This window comes from Mytilus edulis, chromosome 1 (assembly GCF_963676685.1).
Source record: "Mytilus edulis chromosome 1, xbMytEdul2.2, whole genome shotgun sequence".
NCBI lineage: Eukaryota > Metazoa > Mollusca > Bivalvia > Mytilida > Mytilidae > Mytilus > Mytilus edulis.
The window spans coordinates 3,546,311-3,561,413 of record NC_092344.1 but is presented as its reverse complement, the minus strand read 5'-3'; the positions used below and the strand labels follow the sequence as shown (position 1 = coordinate 3,561,413).

The window sequence follows — 15,103 nt, the reverse complement described above, 5'->3', positions numbered from 1 at the left end:
TCTACCTCAGCATCCAACACTGTCAGTAACATACAGAATATTAGGCTCAGGCTCCATAGTTCTACCTCAGCATTCAACACTGTCAGTAACATACAGAATATTAGGCTCATTCTCCATAGTTCTACCTCAGCATCCAACACTGTCAGCTACATACAGAATATTAGGCTCAGTCTCCAGTTCTACCTCAGCATCCAATACTGTCAGTAACATATAGAATATTAGGATCAGTCTCCATTGTTCTACCTCAGCATCCAACACTGTCAGTAACATACAGAATATTAGGCTCAGTCTCCATAGTTCTACTTCAGCATCCAACACTGTCAGTTACATACAGAATATTAGGCTCAGTCTCCATAGTTCTACCTCAGCATCCAACACTGTCAGTAACATACAGAATATTAGGCTCAGTCTCCATAGTTCTACCTCAGTATTCAACACTGTCAGTTACATACAGAATATTAGGCTCAGTCTCCACAGTTCTACCTCAGCATTCAACACTGTCAGCTACATACAAAATATTAGGCTCAGTCTCCATAGTTCTACCTCAGCATCCAACACTGTCAGTAACATACAGAATATTAGGCTCAGTCTCTATAGTTCTACCTCAGCATTCAACACTGTCAGTAACATACAGAATATTAGGCTCAGTCTCCATAGTTCTACCTCAGCATCCAACACTGTCAGTTACATACAGAATATTAGGCTCAGTCTCCATAGTTCTACCTCAGCATACAATACTGTCAGTAACATACAGAATATTAGGCTCAGGCTCCATAGTTCTACCTCAGCATACAATACTGTCAGTAACATACAGAATATTAGGCTCAGTCTCCATAGTTCTACCTCAGCATCCAACACTGTCAGTAACATACAGAATATTAGGCTCAGTCTCCATAGTTCTACCTCAGCATCCAACACTGTCAGTAACATACAGAATATTAGGCTCAGGCTCCATAGTTCTACCTCAGCATCCAACACTGTCAGTAACATACAAAATATTAGGCTCAGTCTCCATAGTTGATTAGTTCTACCTCAGCATCCAACACTGTCAGTAACATACAGAATATTAGGCTCAGTCTCCATAGTTCTACCTCAGCATCCAACACTGTCAGTAACATACAGAATATTAGGCTCATTCTCCATAGTTCTACCTCAGCATTCAACACTGTCAGTAACATACAGAATATTAGGCTCAGTCTCCATAGTTCTACCTCAGCATCCAACACTGTCAGCTACATACAGAATATTAGGCTCAGTCTCCATAATTCTACCTCAGCATTCAACACTGTCAGTAACATACAGAATATTAGGCTCAGTCTCCATAGTTCTACCTCAGCATCCAACACTGTCAGCTACATACAGAATATTAGGCACAGTCTCCATAGTTCTACCTCAGCATCCAACACTGTCAGTAACATACAGAATATTAGGCTCAGTCTCCATAGTTCTACCTCAGCATTCAATACTGTCAGTTACATACAGAATATTAGGCTCAGGCTCCATAGTTCTACCTCAGCATTCAACACTGTCAGTAACATACAGAATATTAGGCTCATTCTCCATAGTTCTACCTCAGTATTCAACACGGTCAGTTACATACAGAATAAAAGGCTCAGTCTCCACAGTTCTACCTCAGCATTCAACACTGTCAGCTACATACAGAATATTAGGCTCATTCTCCATAGTTCTACCTCAGCATTCAATACTGTCAGTAACATACAGAATATTAGGCACAGTCTCCATAGTTCTACCTCAGCATCCACCACTGTCAGTAACATACAGAATATTAGGCTCATTCTCCATAGTTCTACCTCAGCATCCAACACTGTCAGTAACATACAGAATATTAGGCTCATTCTCCATAGTTCTACCTCAGCATCCACCACTGTCAGTAACATACAGAATATTAGGCTCATTCTCCATAGTTCTACCTCAGCATCCACCACTGTCAGTAACATACAGAATATTAGGCTCATTCTCCATAGTTCTACCTCAGCATCCAACACTGTCAGTAACATACAGAATATTAGGCTCATTCTCCATAGTTCTACCTCAGCATCCAATACTGTCAGTAACATATAGAATATTAGGCTCAGGCTCCATAGTTCTACCTTAGCATTCAATGCTGTCAGTAACATACAGAATATAAGGCTCAGTCTCCGTAGTACTACCTTAGCATCCAACACTGTCAGTAACATATAGAATATTAGGATCAGTCTCCATTGTTCTACCTCAGCATCCAACACTGTCAGCTACATACAGAATATTAGGCTCAGTCTCCATAGTTCTACCTCAGTATTCAACACTGTCAGTTACATACAGAATAAAAGGCTCAGTCTCCACAGTTCTACCTCAGCATTCAAGACTGTCAGCTACATACAAAACATTAGGCTCAGTCTCCATAGTTCTACCTCAGCATCCAACACTGTCAGTAACATACAGAATATTAGGCTCAGTCTCCAAAGTTCTACCTCAGCATTCAATACTGTCAGCTACATACAGAATATTAGGCTCAGTCTCCATAGTTCTACCTCAGTATTCAACACTGTCAGTTACATACAGAATAAAAGGCTCAGTCTCCACAGTTCTACCTCAGCATTCAACACTGTCAGCTACATACAAAATATTAGGCTCAGTCTCCATAGTTCTTCCTCAGCATCCAACACTGTCAGTAACATACAGAATATTAGGCTCAGTCTCTATAGTTCTACCTCAGTATTCAACACGGTCAGTTACATACAGAATAAAAGGCTCAGTCTCCACAGTTCTACCTCAGCATTCAACACTGTCAGCTACATACAAAATATTAGGCTCATTCTCCATAGTTCTACCTCAGCATCCAACACTGTCAGCTACATACAGAATATTAGGCTCAGTCTCCATAGTTCTACCTCAGCATTCAATACTGTCAGTAACATACAGAATATTAGGCTCAGTCTCCATAGTTCTACCTCAGTATTCAACACTGTCAGTTACATACAGAATAAAAGGCTCAGTCTCCACAGTTCTACCTCAGCATTCAACACTGTCAGCTACATACAAAATAGTAGGCTCAGTCTCCATAGTTCTACCTCAGCATCCAACACTGTCAGTAACATACAGAATATTAGGCTCAGTCTCCATAGTTCTACCTCAGCATCCAACACTGTCAGTAACATACAGAATATTAGGCTCAGTCTCCAAAGTTCTACCTCAGCATTCAATACTGTCAGCTACATACAGAATATTAGGCTCAGTCTCCATAGTTCTACCTCAGTATTCAACACTGTCAGTTACATACAGAATAAAAGGCTCAGTCTCCACAGTTCTACCTCAGCATTCAACACTGTCAGCTACATACAAAATATTAGGCTCAGTTCCATAGTTCTACCTCAGCATCCAACACTGTCAGTAACATACAGAATATTAGGCTCAGTTTCCATAGTTCTACCTTAGTATTCAACACTGTCAGTTACATACAGAATAAAAGGCTCAGTCTCCACAGTTCTACCTCAGCATTCAACACTGTCAGCTACATACAAAATATTAGGCTCAGTCTCCATAGTTCTACCTCAGCATCCAACACTGTCAGTAACATACAGAATATTAGGCTCAGTCTCCATAGTTCTACCTCAGCATCCAACACTGTCAGTAACATACAGAATATTAGGCTCAGGCTCCATAGTTTTACCTCAGCATCCAATACTGTCAGCTACATACAGAATATTAGGCTCAGTCTCCATAGTTCTACCTCAGCATTCAATACTGTCAGTAACATACAGAATATTAGGCTCAGTCTCCATAATTCTACCTCAGCATTCAATACTGTCAGTAACATACAGAATATTAGGCTCAGTCTCCATAGTTCTACCTCAGCATTCAATACTGTCAGTAACATACAGAATATTAGGCTCAGTCTCCATAGTTCTACCTCAGCATTCAATACTGTCAGTAACATACAGAATATTAGGCTCAGTCTCCATAATTCTACCTCAGCATTCAATACTGTCAGTAACATACAGAATATTAGGCTCAGTCTCCATAATTCTACCTCAGCATTCAATACTGTCAGTAACATACAGAATATTAGGCTCAGTCTCCATAATTCTACCTCAGCATTCAACACTGTCAGTAACATACAGAATATTAGGCTCAGTCTCCATAGTTCTACCTCAGCATCCAATACTGTCAGCTACATACAGAATATTAGGCTCAGTCTCCAAAGTTTCTACCTCAGCATTCAATACTGTCAGTAACATACAGAATATTAGGCTATCTCTGTAGTACTGCCTCACTCATACAGTCATATTGGAACTTTCTATTTATATAAAGATGTACTTGCAATAGTTATTGATAACATGTATGCCTCTGTTGATGCCTCTGTTGAAGCAGTTATATTGAAAGGAGAATATTTATTATACAAGGGCTCTCCAATGATAGTCATTCTTCATTAACTGTAACTATAAAAAAACAAATATATTCCTTATAGACAGGACTGAATGTGGCCCTTTAAATGACTATTCTGATTTTATTGTTTCAACAGTTATAAATGCAGCAGAATATGAGATATTTAGGAGGATTTATCCTACAGCAGTGATAACCCATACCTGATGGACAGTTTGCATCTTGGAGAAGTTGATTGTCATTGGCCTCATTTTTATAGTTCAATGACTGCAAAAGAAAACTGTATAAGTTTATTATCATGTTTTCAGTTTTTATAAGTAATAGGACTATTAATACTTTTATATCATAGCACTAAGCTAGACATACTGACCTTGACTTTGACATGAATGTTAGTACAACATTATCTGATTTGTATATGGTGTATAACTTTTATATCATAGCACTAAGCTAGACATACTGACCTTGACTTTGACATCAATATTAGTACAACATTATCTGATTTGTATATGGTGTATAACTTTTATATCAAGCACTTAGCTAGACATACTGACCTTGACTTTGACATCAATGTTAGTACAACATTATCTGATTTGAATATGGTGTATAACTTTTGTATCATAGCACTAAGCTAGATATACTGACTTTGACTTTTGACATCAATGTTGGTACAACATTATCTGATTTGTATATGGTGTATAACTTTTATGTCATAGCAGAAAGCTAGACATACTGACCTTGACTTTGACATTAGTACAACATTGTCTGATTTGTGAATGGTGTATAACTTTTATATCATAGCACTAAGCTAGACATACTGACCTTGACTTTGACATTAATGTTAGTACAACATTATCTGATTTGTATATGGTGTATAACTTTTATGTCATAGCACTAAGCTAGACATACTGACCTTGACTTTGACTTTTGACATCAATATTAGTACAACATTGTCTGATTTGTGTATGGTGTATAACTTTTATATCATAGCACTAAGCTAGACATACTGACCTTGACTTTGACTTTTGACATCACTGTAAGTACAACATTGTCTAATATGTGTATGGTGTATAACTTTTATGTCATAGCACTAAGCTAGACATACTGACCTTGACTTTGACTTTTGACATCAATATTAGTACAACATTGTCTGATTTGTGTATGGTGTATAACTTTTATGTCATAGCACTAAGCTAGACATACTGACCTTGACTTTGACTTTTGACATCAATATTAGTACAACATTGTCTGATTTGTGTATGGTGTATAAGTTTTATATAATAGCACTAAGCTAGACATACTGACCTTGACTTTGACATGAATGTTAGTACAACATTATCTGATTTGTATATGGTGTATAACTTTTATATCATAGCACTAAGCTAGACATACTGACCTTGACTTTGACATCAATGTTAGTACAACATTATCTGATTTGTATATGGTGTATAAATTTTATATCATAGCACTAAGTTAGACATACTGACCTTGACTTTGACATCAATGTTAGTACAACATTATCTGATTCGTATATGGTGTATAACTTTTGTATCATAGCACTAAGCTAAACATACTGACCTTGACTTTGACTTTTGACATCAATGTTAGTACAACATTATCTGATTTGTGTATGGTGTATAACTTTTATGTCATAGCACTAAGCTAAACATACTGACCTTGACTTTGACATGAATGTTAGTACAACATTGTCTGATTTGTGTATGGTGTATAACTTTTATATAATAGCACTTAGCTAGACATACTGACCTTGACTTTGACTTTGACATCAATGTTAGTACAACATTATCTGATTCGTATATGGTGTATAACTTTTATGTCATAGCACTAAGCTAGACATACTGACCTTGACTTTGACTTTTGACATCAATATCAGTACAACATTGTCTGATTTGTGTATGGTGTATAACTTTTATGTCATAGCACTAAGCTAGACATACTGACCTTGACTTTGACTTTTGACATTAATATTAGTACAACATTGTCTGATTTGTGTATGGTGTATAACTTTTATATCATAGCACTAAGCTAGACATACTGACCTTGACTTTGACATGAATGTTAGTACAACATTATCTGATTTGTGTATGGTGTATAACTTTTATATCATAGCACTAAGCTAGACATACTGACCTTGACTTTGACATTAATGTTAGTACAACATTATCTGATTTGTGTATGGTGTATAACTTTTATATCATAGCACTAAGCTAGACATACTGACCTTGACTTTGACTTTGACATCAATGTTAGTACAACATTATCTGATTTGTATATGGTGTATAACTTTTGTATCATAGCACTTAGCTAGACATACTAGGAATTTGTATGCAAATGCATCTGCAAATGCATCTGCAAATGCATCATTTGATGGAAAGTGTCAAATACCAAAATCATGTCACTCTTACATTGACCTTGACCCTTATAATAGTTATTTGAGTTTGGGACATAACTGTTTTCTCTGGTTACTAAGTGTGCAGATGCATTATGGGTAATTATTGGTAAGATTAGGTCAATGTCATTATACTGAACGTCACAGCAGCAACTAATATACATGCTTATTATTTTACTGCTATATTCTGTAATAAAAAAAACACCAATATGCACTATAATTAGATACCCGGTAATTGATATCATTTGCATATTCATGAATATTCATGATATAATAATCAGTGGCAATTATAGAAAACAAATCAGTAGTTTATTTTAATCGTTTTCATAGAAAAGAATTACTTGGAATTATAATTATCTTTAACCAATATTAGTGGCAAAAATAGTAATAATAAAAAAAATATCAATAATAAAAAAAAATCCCAATATTTTTTAATTTGTTCCGGTTATACATGTTATAATATAAAAAACAGCATTTCATGATGAAGATTAAGAAATCAATTAATATTGATATTACAAGAGATTAATACTTCTTTTGTCAATAAAAAAATAGTTTTATGCCATTTTCACATGTTTAATAAATTGAAACTACAATAGAAAAGAAATAAAATTTCAGAATAACATAAAAAAATGTTTGCATGTTAAATAGAGATATTTCCTTGGAGATTGTAATGATTAATATTATATAGAAAAGTGTGAATCTACACTTATAACTTCTCTCCATCCTTTAATAACAATCAGTTATATTAGATCAATATTATCTTGTTCCTATCAAATTGACAACAATATTGCTTCCAACATATTGGTCCCTAGGGCTTTCAACAGAAATTTAGAAAGAAATTTATTTTAATTGGTCTCTGGTTAGGAGCACCTGTCAGATTAACATATTTTCTTGCTAAATGAATTTGTCAAATAGAATTGATGTTTTATTCCTATCATTGGTTCAGTTACTTTTCCTCTTTATGCAGAATAGTGTTAAATGAATTGATTTTACTCATATTATCCTGTGCATATACTCACACATTTTAAGAACGACTAAAACAGGGTTTGATATCATAGCTGTTAACTACATCGCAATAGATTCTCAATGATTTTAAATTTCTGTTACAAGACATCTTAATTTTGTAGTTCATCTTATTCTAGAATCATTGGAATTTTACTGTCAGTTTACATTTTATTTCAAATGCATAAAAAAGACATTATGTATCATTTTCATTAAAGGGTACCTTGTATAATTTCACTTCCCAAACATATTAACTGCTGCTAAGTTTAGTCTTGAAAATTGCACATGCTATGTATGGATTTTTCTTTCTTTAATACTAACAGTTCAAAATTGTCATATTCAGATGTCATTGACAGTTACAAAAAGGAAAAAAAACAAATGTTCTTTTTGAAAAACAATAATAAACCATGTAAAACACAGTGGAATGCACCTTATCATTTATTATGTTGAGTTATTTTGGTGATTTCAAGTAATGAAAAAATACATATCTTCAAGTTAGCAGATTTGGCAAGAAAAGACATGCAATTGAAAACAATGCTATATAAATAAGAGGAGGATCCAAGATTTTGAAAGGGGGAGGGGAAGCTATGCATGGTTAGGAGTTTGACATGATAAAAGTCTTTGCATTTTCAATATATTTACCTCCATAAAGGGTGGGGGCTGGTCCACTGCCATAAAAATCTCTCTCTGGAAGTCTGTAAAATTCTTGAATGGTTTAGGAGCATAAAACAAAAAAAAACATAAAAAGAAAAGCAAAATCTAACAAATTACTTAATCTTGTCAACAAAGAATTTAATGATAAGCAATCCAACAATAGTGATACATGTAATACTATAACAATGTTTATGAGTCCAGTTAAGCTTTTTTGGTTTAACCTAGATCCTCTCTAAAAACAAAAGTGTAAGCCAATGATGTAGTAATTTTATAAATGTTTGGTTCAAATTATAGATCCTATTTGAAATTCTAAGTTCAAAATACAATGAAAAAGCAATGTGTACCCTACTCCCAAGCAACTTGATTTGTCTGTTATTTTTCTTGATTCAACTGTCATAACACAAGAATATGTTAGTGCCACAGTAACAGTCATGAAGACCGTACTTTGTTCTATAATGGTTTACTTTTATAAATTGTGACTTGGATGGAGAATTGTCTCATTGGCACTCATACACTATCTATTAGACTTTAAGAAGAAATATTTGTCAAATGTATTACAGTCAATGAAGTTATTTTGAAAAACATTATTTACATGCTAATAGATTTTGTAGAAATTTTTCTTATTAAAGGATTTCTTTTTTAATGTCTCTAAAAGTTAATATGAAAGTAATGATATAATTATGATATTTCTTTCTTTTAGAGAAGGCGATATGACATTAAAAAACATGGATGCTTTGAGTTCAGAAAAATATGATGCCTTAATACAAAGTTTCATTGAAAACAGTGAAGAATTTACACTAGAACATTTACAGAACTGTATACAAGACCCAGTACTAAAAGTACCCATACTGGCAGACTCAAAGTAAGAATCAAAATGGTGGACAATATTAGTCATGGTTTCATGCAACATTCACCAGTCAATATAATATTCATTGTTAGTGTGTGAACCACCTCCTCTTCTCAATACTCAAGATAAATAGTGAAACCTCGATACTGGTGTTTAGATGAGAATTTACACAAGAACATTTAATGTTAAATCTCATAAAGTTATCATTAAAGGTTATATATGATCTGTAGGAAATCTGCATTTAGCATGTTGAGCAGAAGTGAAGTAAAAATGTCTGACTGGCTACAATAATAGTTGACCGACCCCTTTAAGTGTCTTGGTTTTCAAAAATGAAAAACAGCTACATGTAACTATTTCAATATAAAAATAAGGTGGTATAACTTCCAATGAGACAACTATTCATTTATATTTACTTAACTGCTACTCTACAAAAGTGAAAGCCATTTTAGCCAAGTCACAAGTGTATTCCTCTAAATGCCTGAAAAGGAATGTATGGATGTTTTAAACAGACAAATAAGTGTCTCTGTTTTGAAAAATGAAAAACAGCTGAATAATAAGTAGATGTCACATGATTTCCAATGAGACAACTTTGTTACTACTGGTATCCATTTATATTTACTAAACTGGTGTTCTACAAAAGTCAAATGTATATCCCTTGTATAATTCATATAATGCATCCATAGTGCTGTGATGTCTTTATGCATTGATGCATAAAGACATCACAGCACTATGGATGCATTATATGAATTATACACAGACATGGTGTTACATTAAGGATGATATACTTTTCAAAGAATGATTGACTTTTTTCCTCATGCCTCAAGATAATGACCTACTTTAAGGTTAATGAATAATGGTGAGGTACTGCCTGAGGTCATGTGTCATTAGGGATCACAAACTTTTCATCGACAATATGGCCTTTGAACTTTAACTTTAATACAGCCTAGAAAAGTAAAGGTAACAATACCAAAATTTCAAAACTGGGAAAAGTAAGTTCATGCATTAATAAATATTTCAAAAACCATAAGAATTATTTTACATCATACTGATGAAAGGTATCAAAGGTTTTTTTTTGTACTTTTTTTTTTTTTTAAAGAGATATTCCATTATTTATTATGTATAGTATCATTTTACAAAACAGTCAAACGCCCATGTCAGAAAGATCAAAGAAAAATGACTATTATCTAGATATTTCATATATACATATATATATTCTTCTTAATTGAAATCAGATGATTTAGTGTTTAAAATGCTGATGAATAAAATGATAATGGCATGAAAAGGAACTCAAATGAGCTAGACTTTAGTTCATTATCATTGAAAATTTAAAAAAAATATATAAAATTCATTTTAATTCATTTGTTTTCAGTTTTTAATCACATGCTCCAGAAAGTGTTTCATGCTTCACATAATACGTTTTTGTAATTTGCTAATTATTTTCTTTTTTAAAGATATAAATCAGTAGTTTATAAAAATTTCTGTTAGATCATATGAAATAATAGAATTGTTAATGATAAGGTAAAGTAAAAAATTAACTGCAGCACTTTAATTGAAAAAACTTTGTACACAGAAGCATCATCCTGACCTTGACATTCTATTTCAGAATTAACAGTATGTAAATCAGTAGTTTATAAAAAACAAGTTATTTACAGAATTATTGAACAGAAAATCCTGTCACATATCTTGTGTTGAGTACAACCCAGACTTCACTGACTTTCAACATGCCATTCAGTAAAAAACTAGTAATGCTGGCAAACTTAAAGGCATTTGGACATCCTCTTCTTTTTACATAAAAATATGTTACAACTAATTATTATACTCATGTCTTATATATGTCTCTATGTCAAATTTATTCCTTCAATGTTAGATCTACAAATATAATGTGGTTTGTTCTTGTCTCAGTTGGATTAGAATCCATGTCCATGACATATTGGCACTTATATATTTTGTACTGTTTATTTTCAGACCCAACTTTGTAATATTTTACCATCAGAAGGATAAGAATGATTATGCTGTGTTACAGAAGATAAGTCGGTGCTTTGGATTATTCTGGGTACCAGATCATCCTCCAAGGAACCAGTTTAGAGGAGTTATAAGGTTAGAAAGTTTATATTATTTGTCAAATACTGTTTTCAGTGTCAATGGTTTTTGTTTTAACTAGATATTTTACAGGTGGTTCTGGGCTAGTCAATCTTGGCTTGAATAACAGCCTTATCTAGATAAGATAAAACTGGTAGAAAAATTACTTGCTTCTGGAGGAAACTGAATTCTAAGTCTCCTGCAGTCGATTATTATTATTTTTTCTTTTTTTTTAATTTTGTTGTCAGCAATTCAATTGAATTCCAGAGGTACATCTTGAGTACTGATTCAGTTCTATGTTTTAATTAAGCTAGTGTGTGTACTTCTTCTACTTCTACTTTTTAGTGACCGCCTTCAACACTAAGTTTATGTCACTTGCACTGCGCATTGCTTTGTGGTCAACATATTGTGGAGACGTATATACAGTAAAAAATTTTAATTTTATGATTAAAAACAAAAATTAATTATAACATTTTTATGCAGTTAAGCTGCATTATGCGAGCACCCTAGATTTGTTTTCTACCTAATAAATCCTGAAATACTTGCCATTGTTATTATCTAGCTTGCTACTATGTTATATATAACTAATTGAACACTTTTTTAATACTTTTTATTTTGGATTACAAAAAGAAATGACCAGAAAAACCTTAAATGATCGTCGATTTATCCAAAAGTTTTAAAGTTACACATAGGAAGTAGTGCTTATTAAGAATCCTTGTGTAGTTCATTATGACTTCTGCTTTTAGCTAAGATGTCGAAGAACAATTGTATGAAATATTTAATCGCCGAAAATCTCTTAAGACAAGCAGTTTAGATTACCCAAATGACAAAAGTCGTAGGAATATTGTTTGTCATCAATACGTAGTACAACTACGTCAGTAGTCTATTATATAATAAGTTCAACTGTTCATGCTGTTGGCGGCAATTTCAAATTAGAAAAAGAAATTTTCGTAGCTTTTCAATTTGGAGGCAGGTGTGCAAATTAGCGGTGGTCAGAGGTCCGCGACCTTCCACTTTTGCAAGCAGAATTTCGACTAGGATAGTTGGTTTCTAGCTATATATAGCTACACCCGACGTAGTCGCCTTACATTTGAAAGAAAATAAGAAATTACTTTGCAAACCTTTTCACCATGTTCACCAAAGTCTCCAATTAAACGAGCTAAAAACTTATTTTTATCATTATTATTCATGACGGCGATGTTCATTTTGTTCAACCGCTAGTTTATACAGAAAATCGCCGACAAATATTGTATAAATTCGAGTAAAATCGTATCTGATTGACAAAAACAACATTGTAAACACATAACAATGGCGGCCGTGAAGACAAAATTTTACAAAATCGGGTTCGATTCCGGAAGCGGATAAGGGTAATTCCGGGTTTGACGATTATTTACCAAATAAATCCAAGCCGGTTAAAAAAATACATCTACGCATGGTAAATGAATATAAACACTAGTATTGTAAACCAAAAGATATATGTAAAAGAAAGAAAAAGCAGAAAAATATTTTATTCAGAAACTCAAAATTACTTTTTGACAAATTTTAATTTAAAAATCCAATACAACGTGACAGCTGGAAACAGTATATATCTAACAATATACATGTTCATGGTCACAGTCTAAATTTTCTTTATAAATGATAAATGATGATAATGCATGTGAGATGCTTTTAAAGTGTAAACATATTACTGCAATTTCGAGGGGTTATTTGTTTTTTCTCAGTTTTGAAGAGTAAATTAAAGTAGCTGAAAGTTTCATTCTTTATTTTCACAAATAATGCAACTATATTATATATATCTTAATGTAAGTAAATCATATGATATATTGGTGGCATTCTTTGTGCCACTCTACCCCCTCCTGTTTGATAACTTGGAAACGGTCGAGCTCCCCACCCCTAAACCATATGAGGGGAAGATCCAGGATTTTAGGTTAGGAGGGGTGCAAACTTAAATTTTCGCCAAGCAGAGCAAGGCTAAAAAAAAATTGAGGTAAAATTATCGAAATTTTCTTTATTAAGCTGAGAACAACCCATGCTTTGCAAATGTAAGGGGGGTGCAAGCCCGCAACCCTCCCCCGTCTGAATCCGCCCCTGCATATATTCAAGTATAGGACAATATAATAAATAAAAAATGAAATATAGGGGGAGTCCCTGGAGTTACCGCACCCCCTCCTGTTTGAGAACTTGGAAACGGTTGAGATCCACACGCCTTAACCGTATATATTCATGTTTGTGACAATATGAAAAATCAAATGTTCATGTTTGTGACAATATGAAAAATCAAATGAAATATAGGAAGAGTCGCTAGGGGTACCCCTCCTGTTTTAGAATTTAAAAATGGTCGAGATCCCCATCCCTAAACCATATATATTCATGTATGGGACAATAAAACAAATCAGATGAAAGATAGGGGGAGTCCCTGAGGTCACTGTTCACCCTCCTGTTTGAGAACTTGGAAGTGGTCAAGATCCTTACCCCTAAACCATATATACTCATGTATGGGACAATATAACAAATCAAATGAAATATAAGGGAAGTCCCTGTGGTCATCCCAACCCTCCTGTTTGAGAACTTGGAAACGGTCAAGATCGCCACACCAAAATAATATATATTCATGTATGGATCAATATAACTAATTAAATGAAATATAGGGGGAGTCCCTTGGGTCACCCTACCCTTCCTGTTTGAGAACTTGGAAACCAATGAGATCCCCACCCCTAAACCATATATATTCATGTATGGGACAATATAACAAATAAAATGAAATGTAGGGGAAGTCCCTAGGGTCACCCTACCCCCAGTGGCGGATCCAGAAATTGTCATAAGTGGGGCCCACTGACTGACCTAAAAGGGGCAAGCTCCAGTCACGCTTCAGTGATTCCCTATATAAGCAACCAAATTTTTTCCCAAAAAGGGGGGGAGGCAGGCCCCCTGCCCCCTAAATCCTCTGCCTACCCCTACCTGTTTGAGAACTTGAAAACCGTTGAGATCCCCATCCCTAAATTATATATATTCAAATGTATGGGACAAAATAACAAATCATTTACATTTACTATGGGCAAGTCAGTCAGACCTCACCTTTGATCCCTGTTGTAGTGAACATTTGTCCGATTCGTGTCCAAGGTTAACTACCAAGTAGAACAACTGCAATCATTGGGAACTTGTACCACTGCAGACTCACCATAAAAAATATACATTGATATATGCATTGCTTATGAAACCTTGATAACATATAAATTATTTGCTGAATGTTGTTGAGGCAACATTGCCACAGTTTTCATAATTACGGTTGCGTTGGTTTTTGGTTAACTGCCTTCAGCGCTTACAGCGCTTTGATTACATAGTGATAGTGCATATTTTTTTTTATTTTTATTTATTTATATATTAAGATAAAACTATTTACACATGATGAATTTACTGACTGTAGGTGTGGGTTGATATGGCTGTTTTGAATGACTCTATAGAGTCGCTCATAACAATACTCAGAGGAAGGCTGTTCCAGTTTTTTATTGTGCGTGGAAAGAATGATTGTTGGCGTATTTGCGTTCTGCAGGATGGAATCTGATATGAGAGTGCGTGCATGTTTCGGGACTGTCTGAGCGGTTGTATAAGTCTGTCTGCTTTTGTGATGGCGATGAGGTGGTATGAAATTTTATAGAACATGACAAGGCGTGCATCAGTTCTTCTATATGCTAGGTTTCTCCATTTTAGGTGGTCAATCATGTCACTAACAC

At 34.2% G+C, this 15,103-nt stretch overlaps 1 protein-coding gene across 2 annotated transcripts in view; it reads left to right on the top strand.

Moving 5' to 3' along the window:
* LOC139522011 (protein O-linked-mannose beta-1,2-N-acetylglucosaminyltransferase 1-like) overlaps positions 1-15,103 on the top strand; it is a 58,998-nt gene that overhangs the window by 32,547 nt on the left and 11,348 nt on the right. For both annotated transcript variants that reach the window (XM_071315802.1, XM_071315801.1), the window contains 2 exons: positions 9,147-9,308; positions 11,259-11,390. In XM_071315802.1, coding sequence (XP_071171903.1) covers positions 9,147-9,308; positions 11,259-11,390 — 294 coding nt within the window. The remainder of the gene's footprint in view (positions 1-9,146; positions 9,309-11,258; positions 11,391-15,103) is intronic.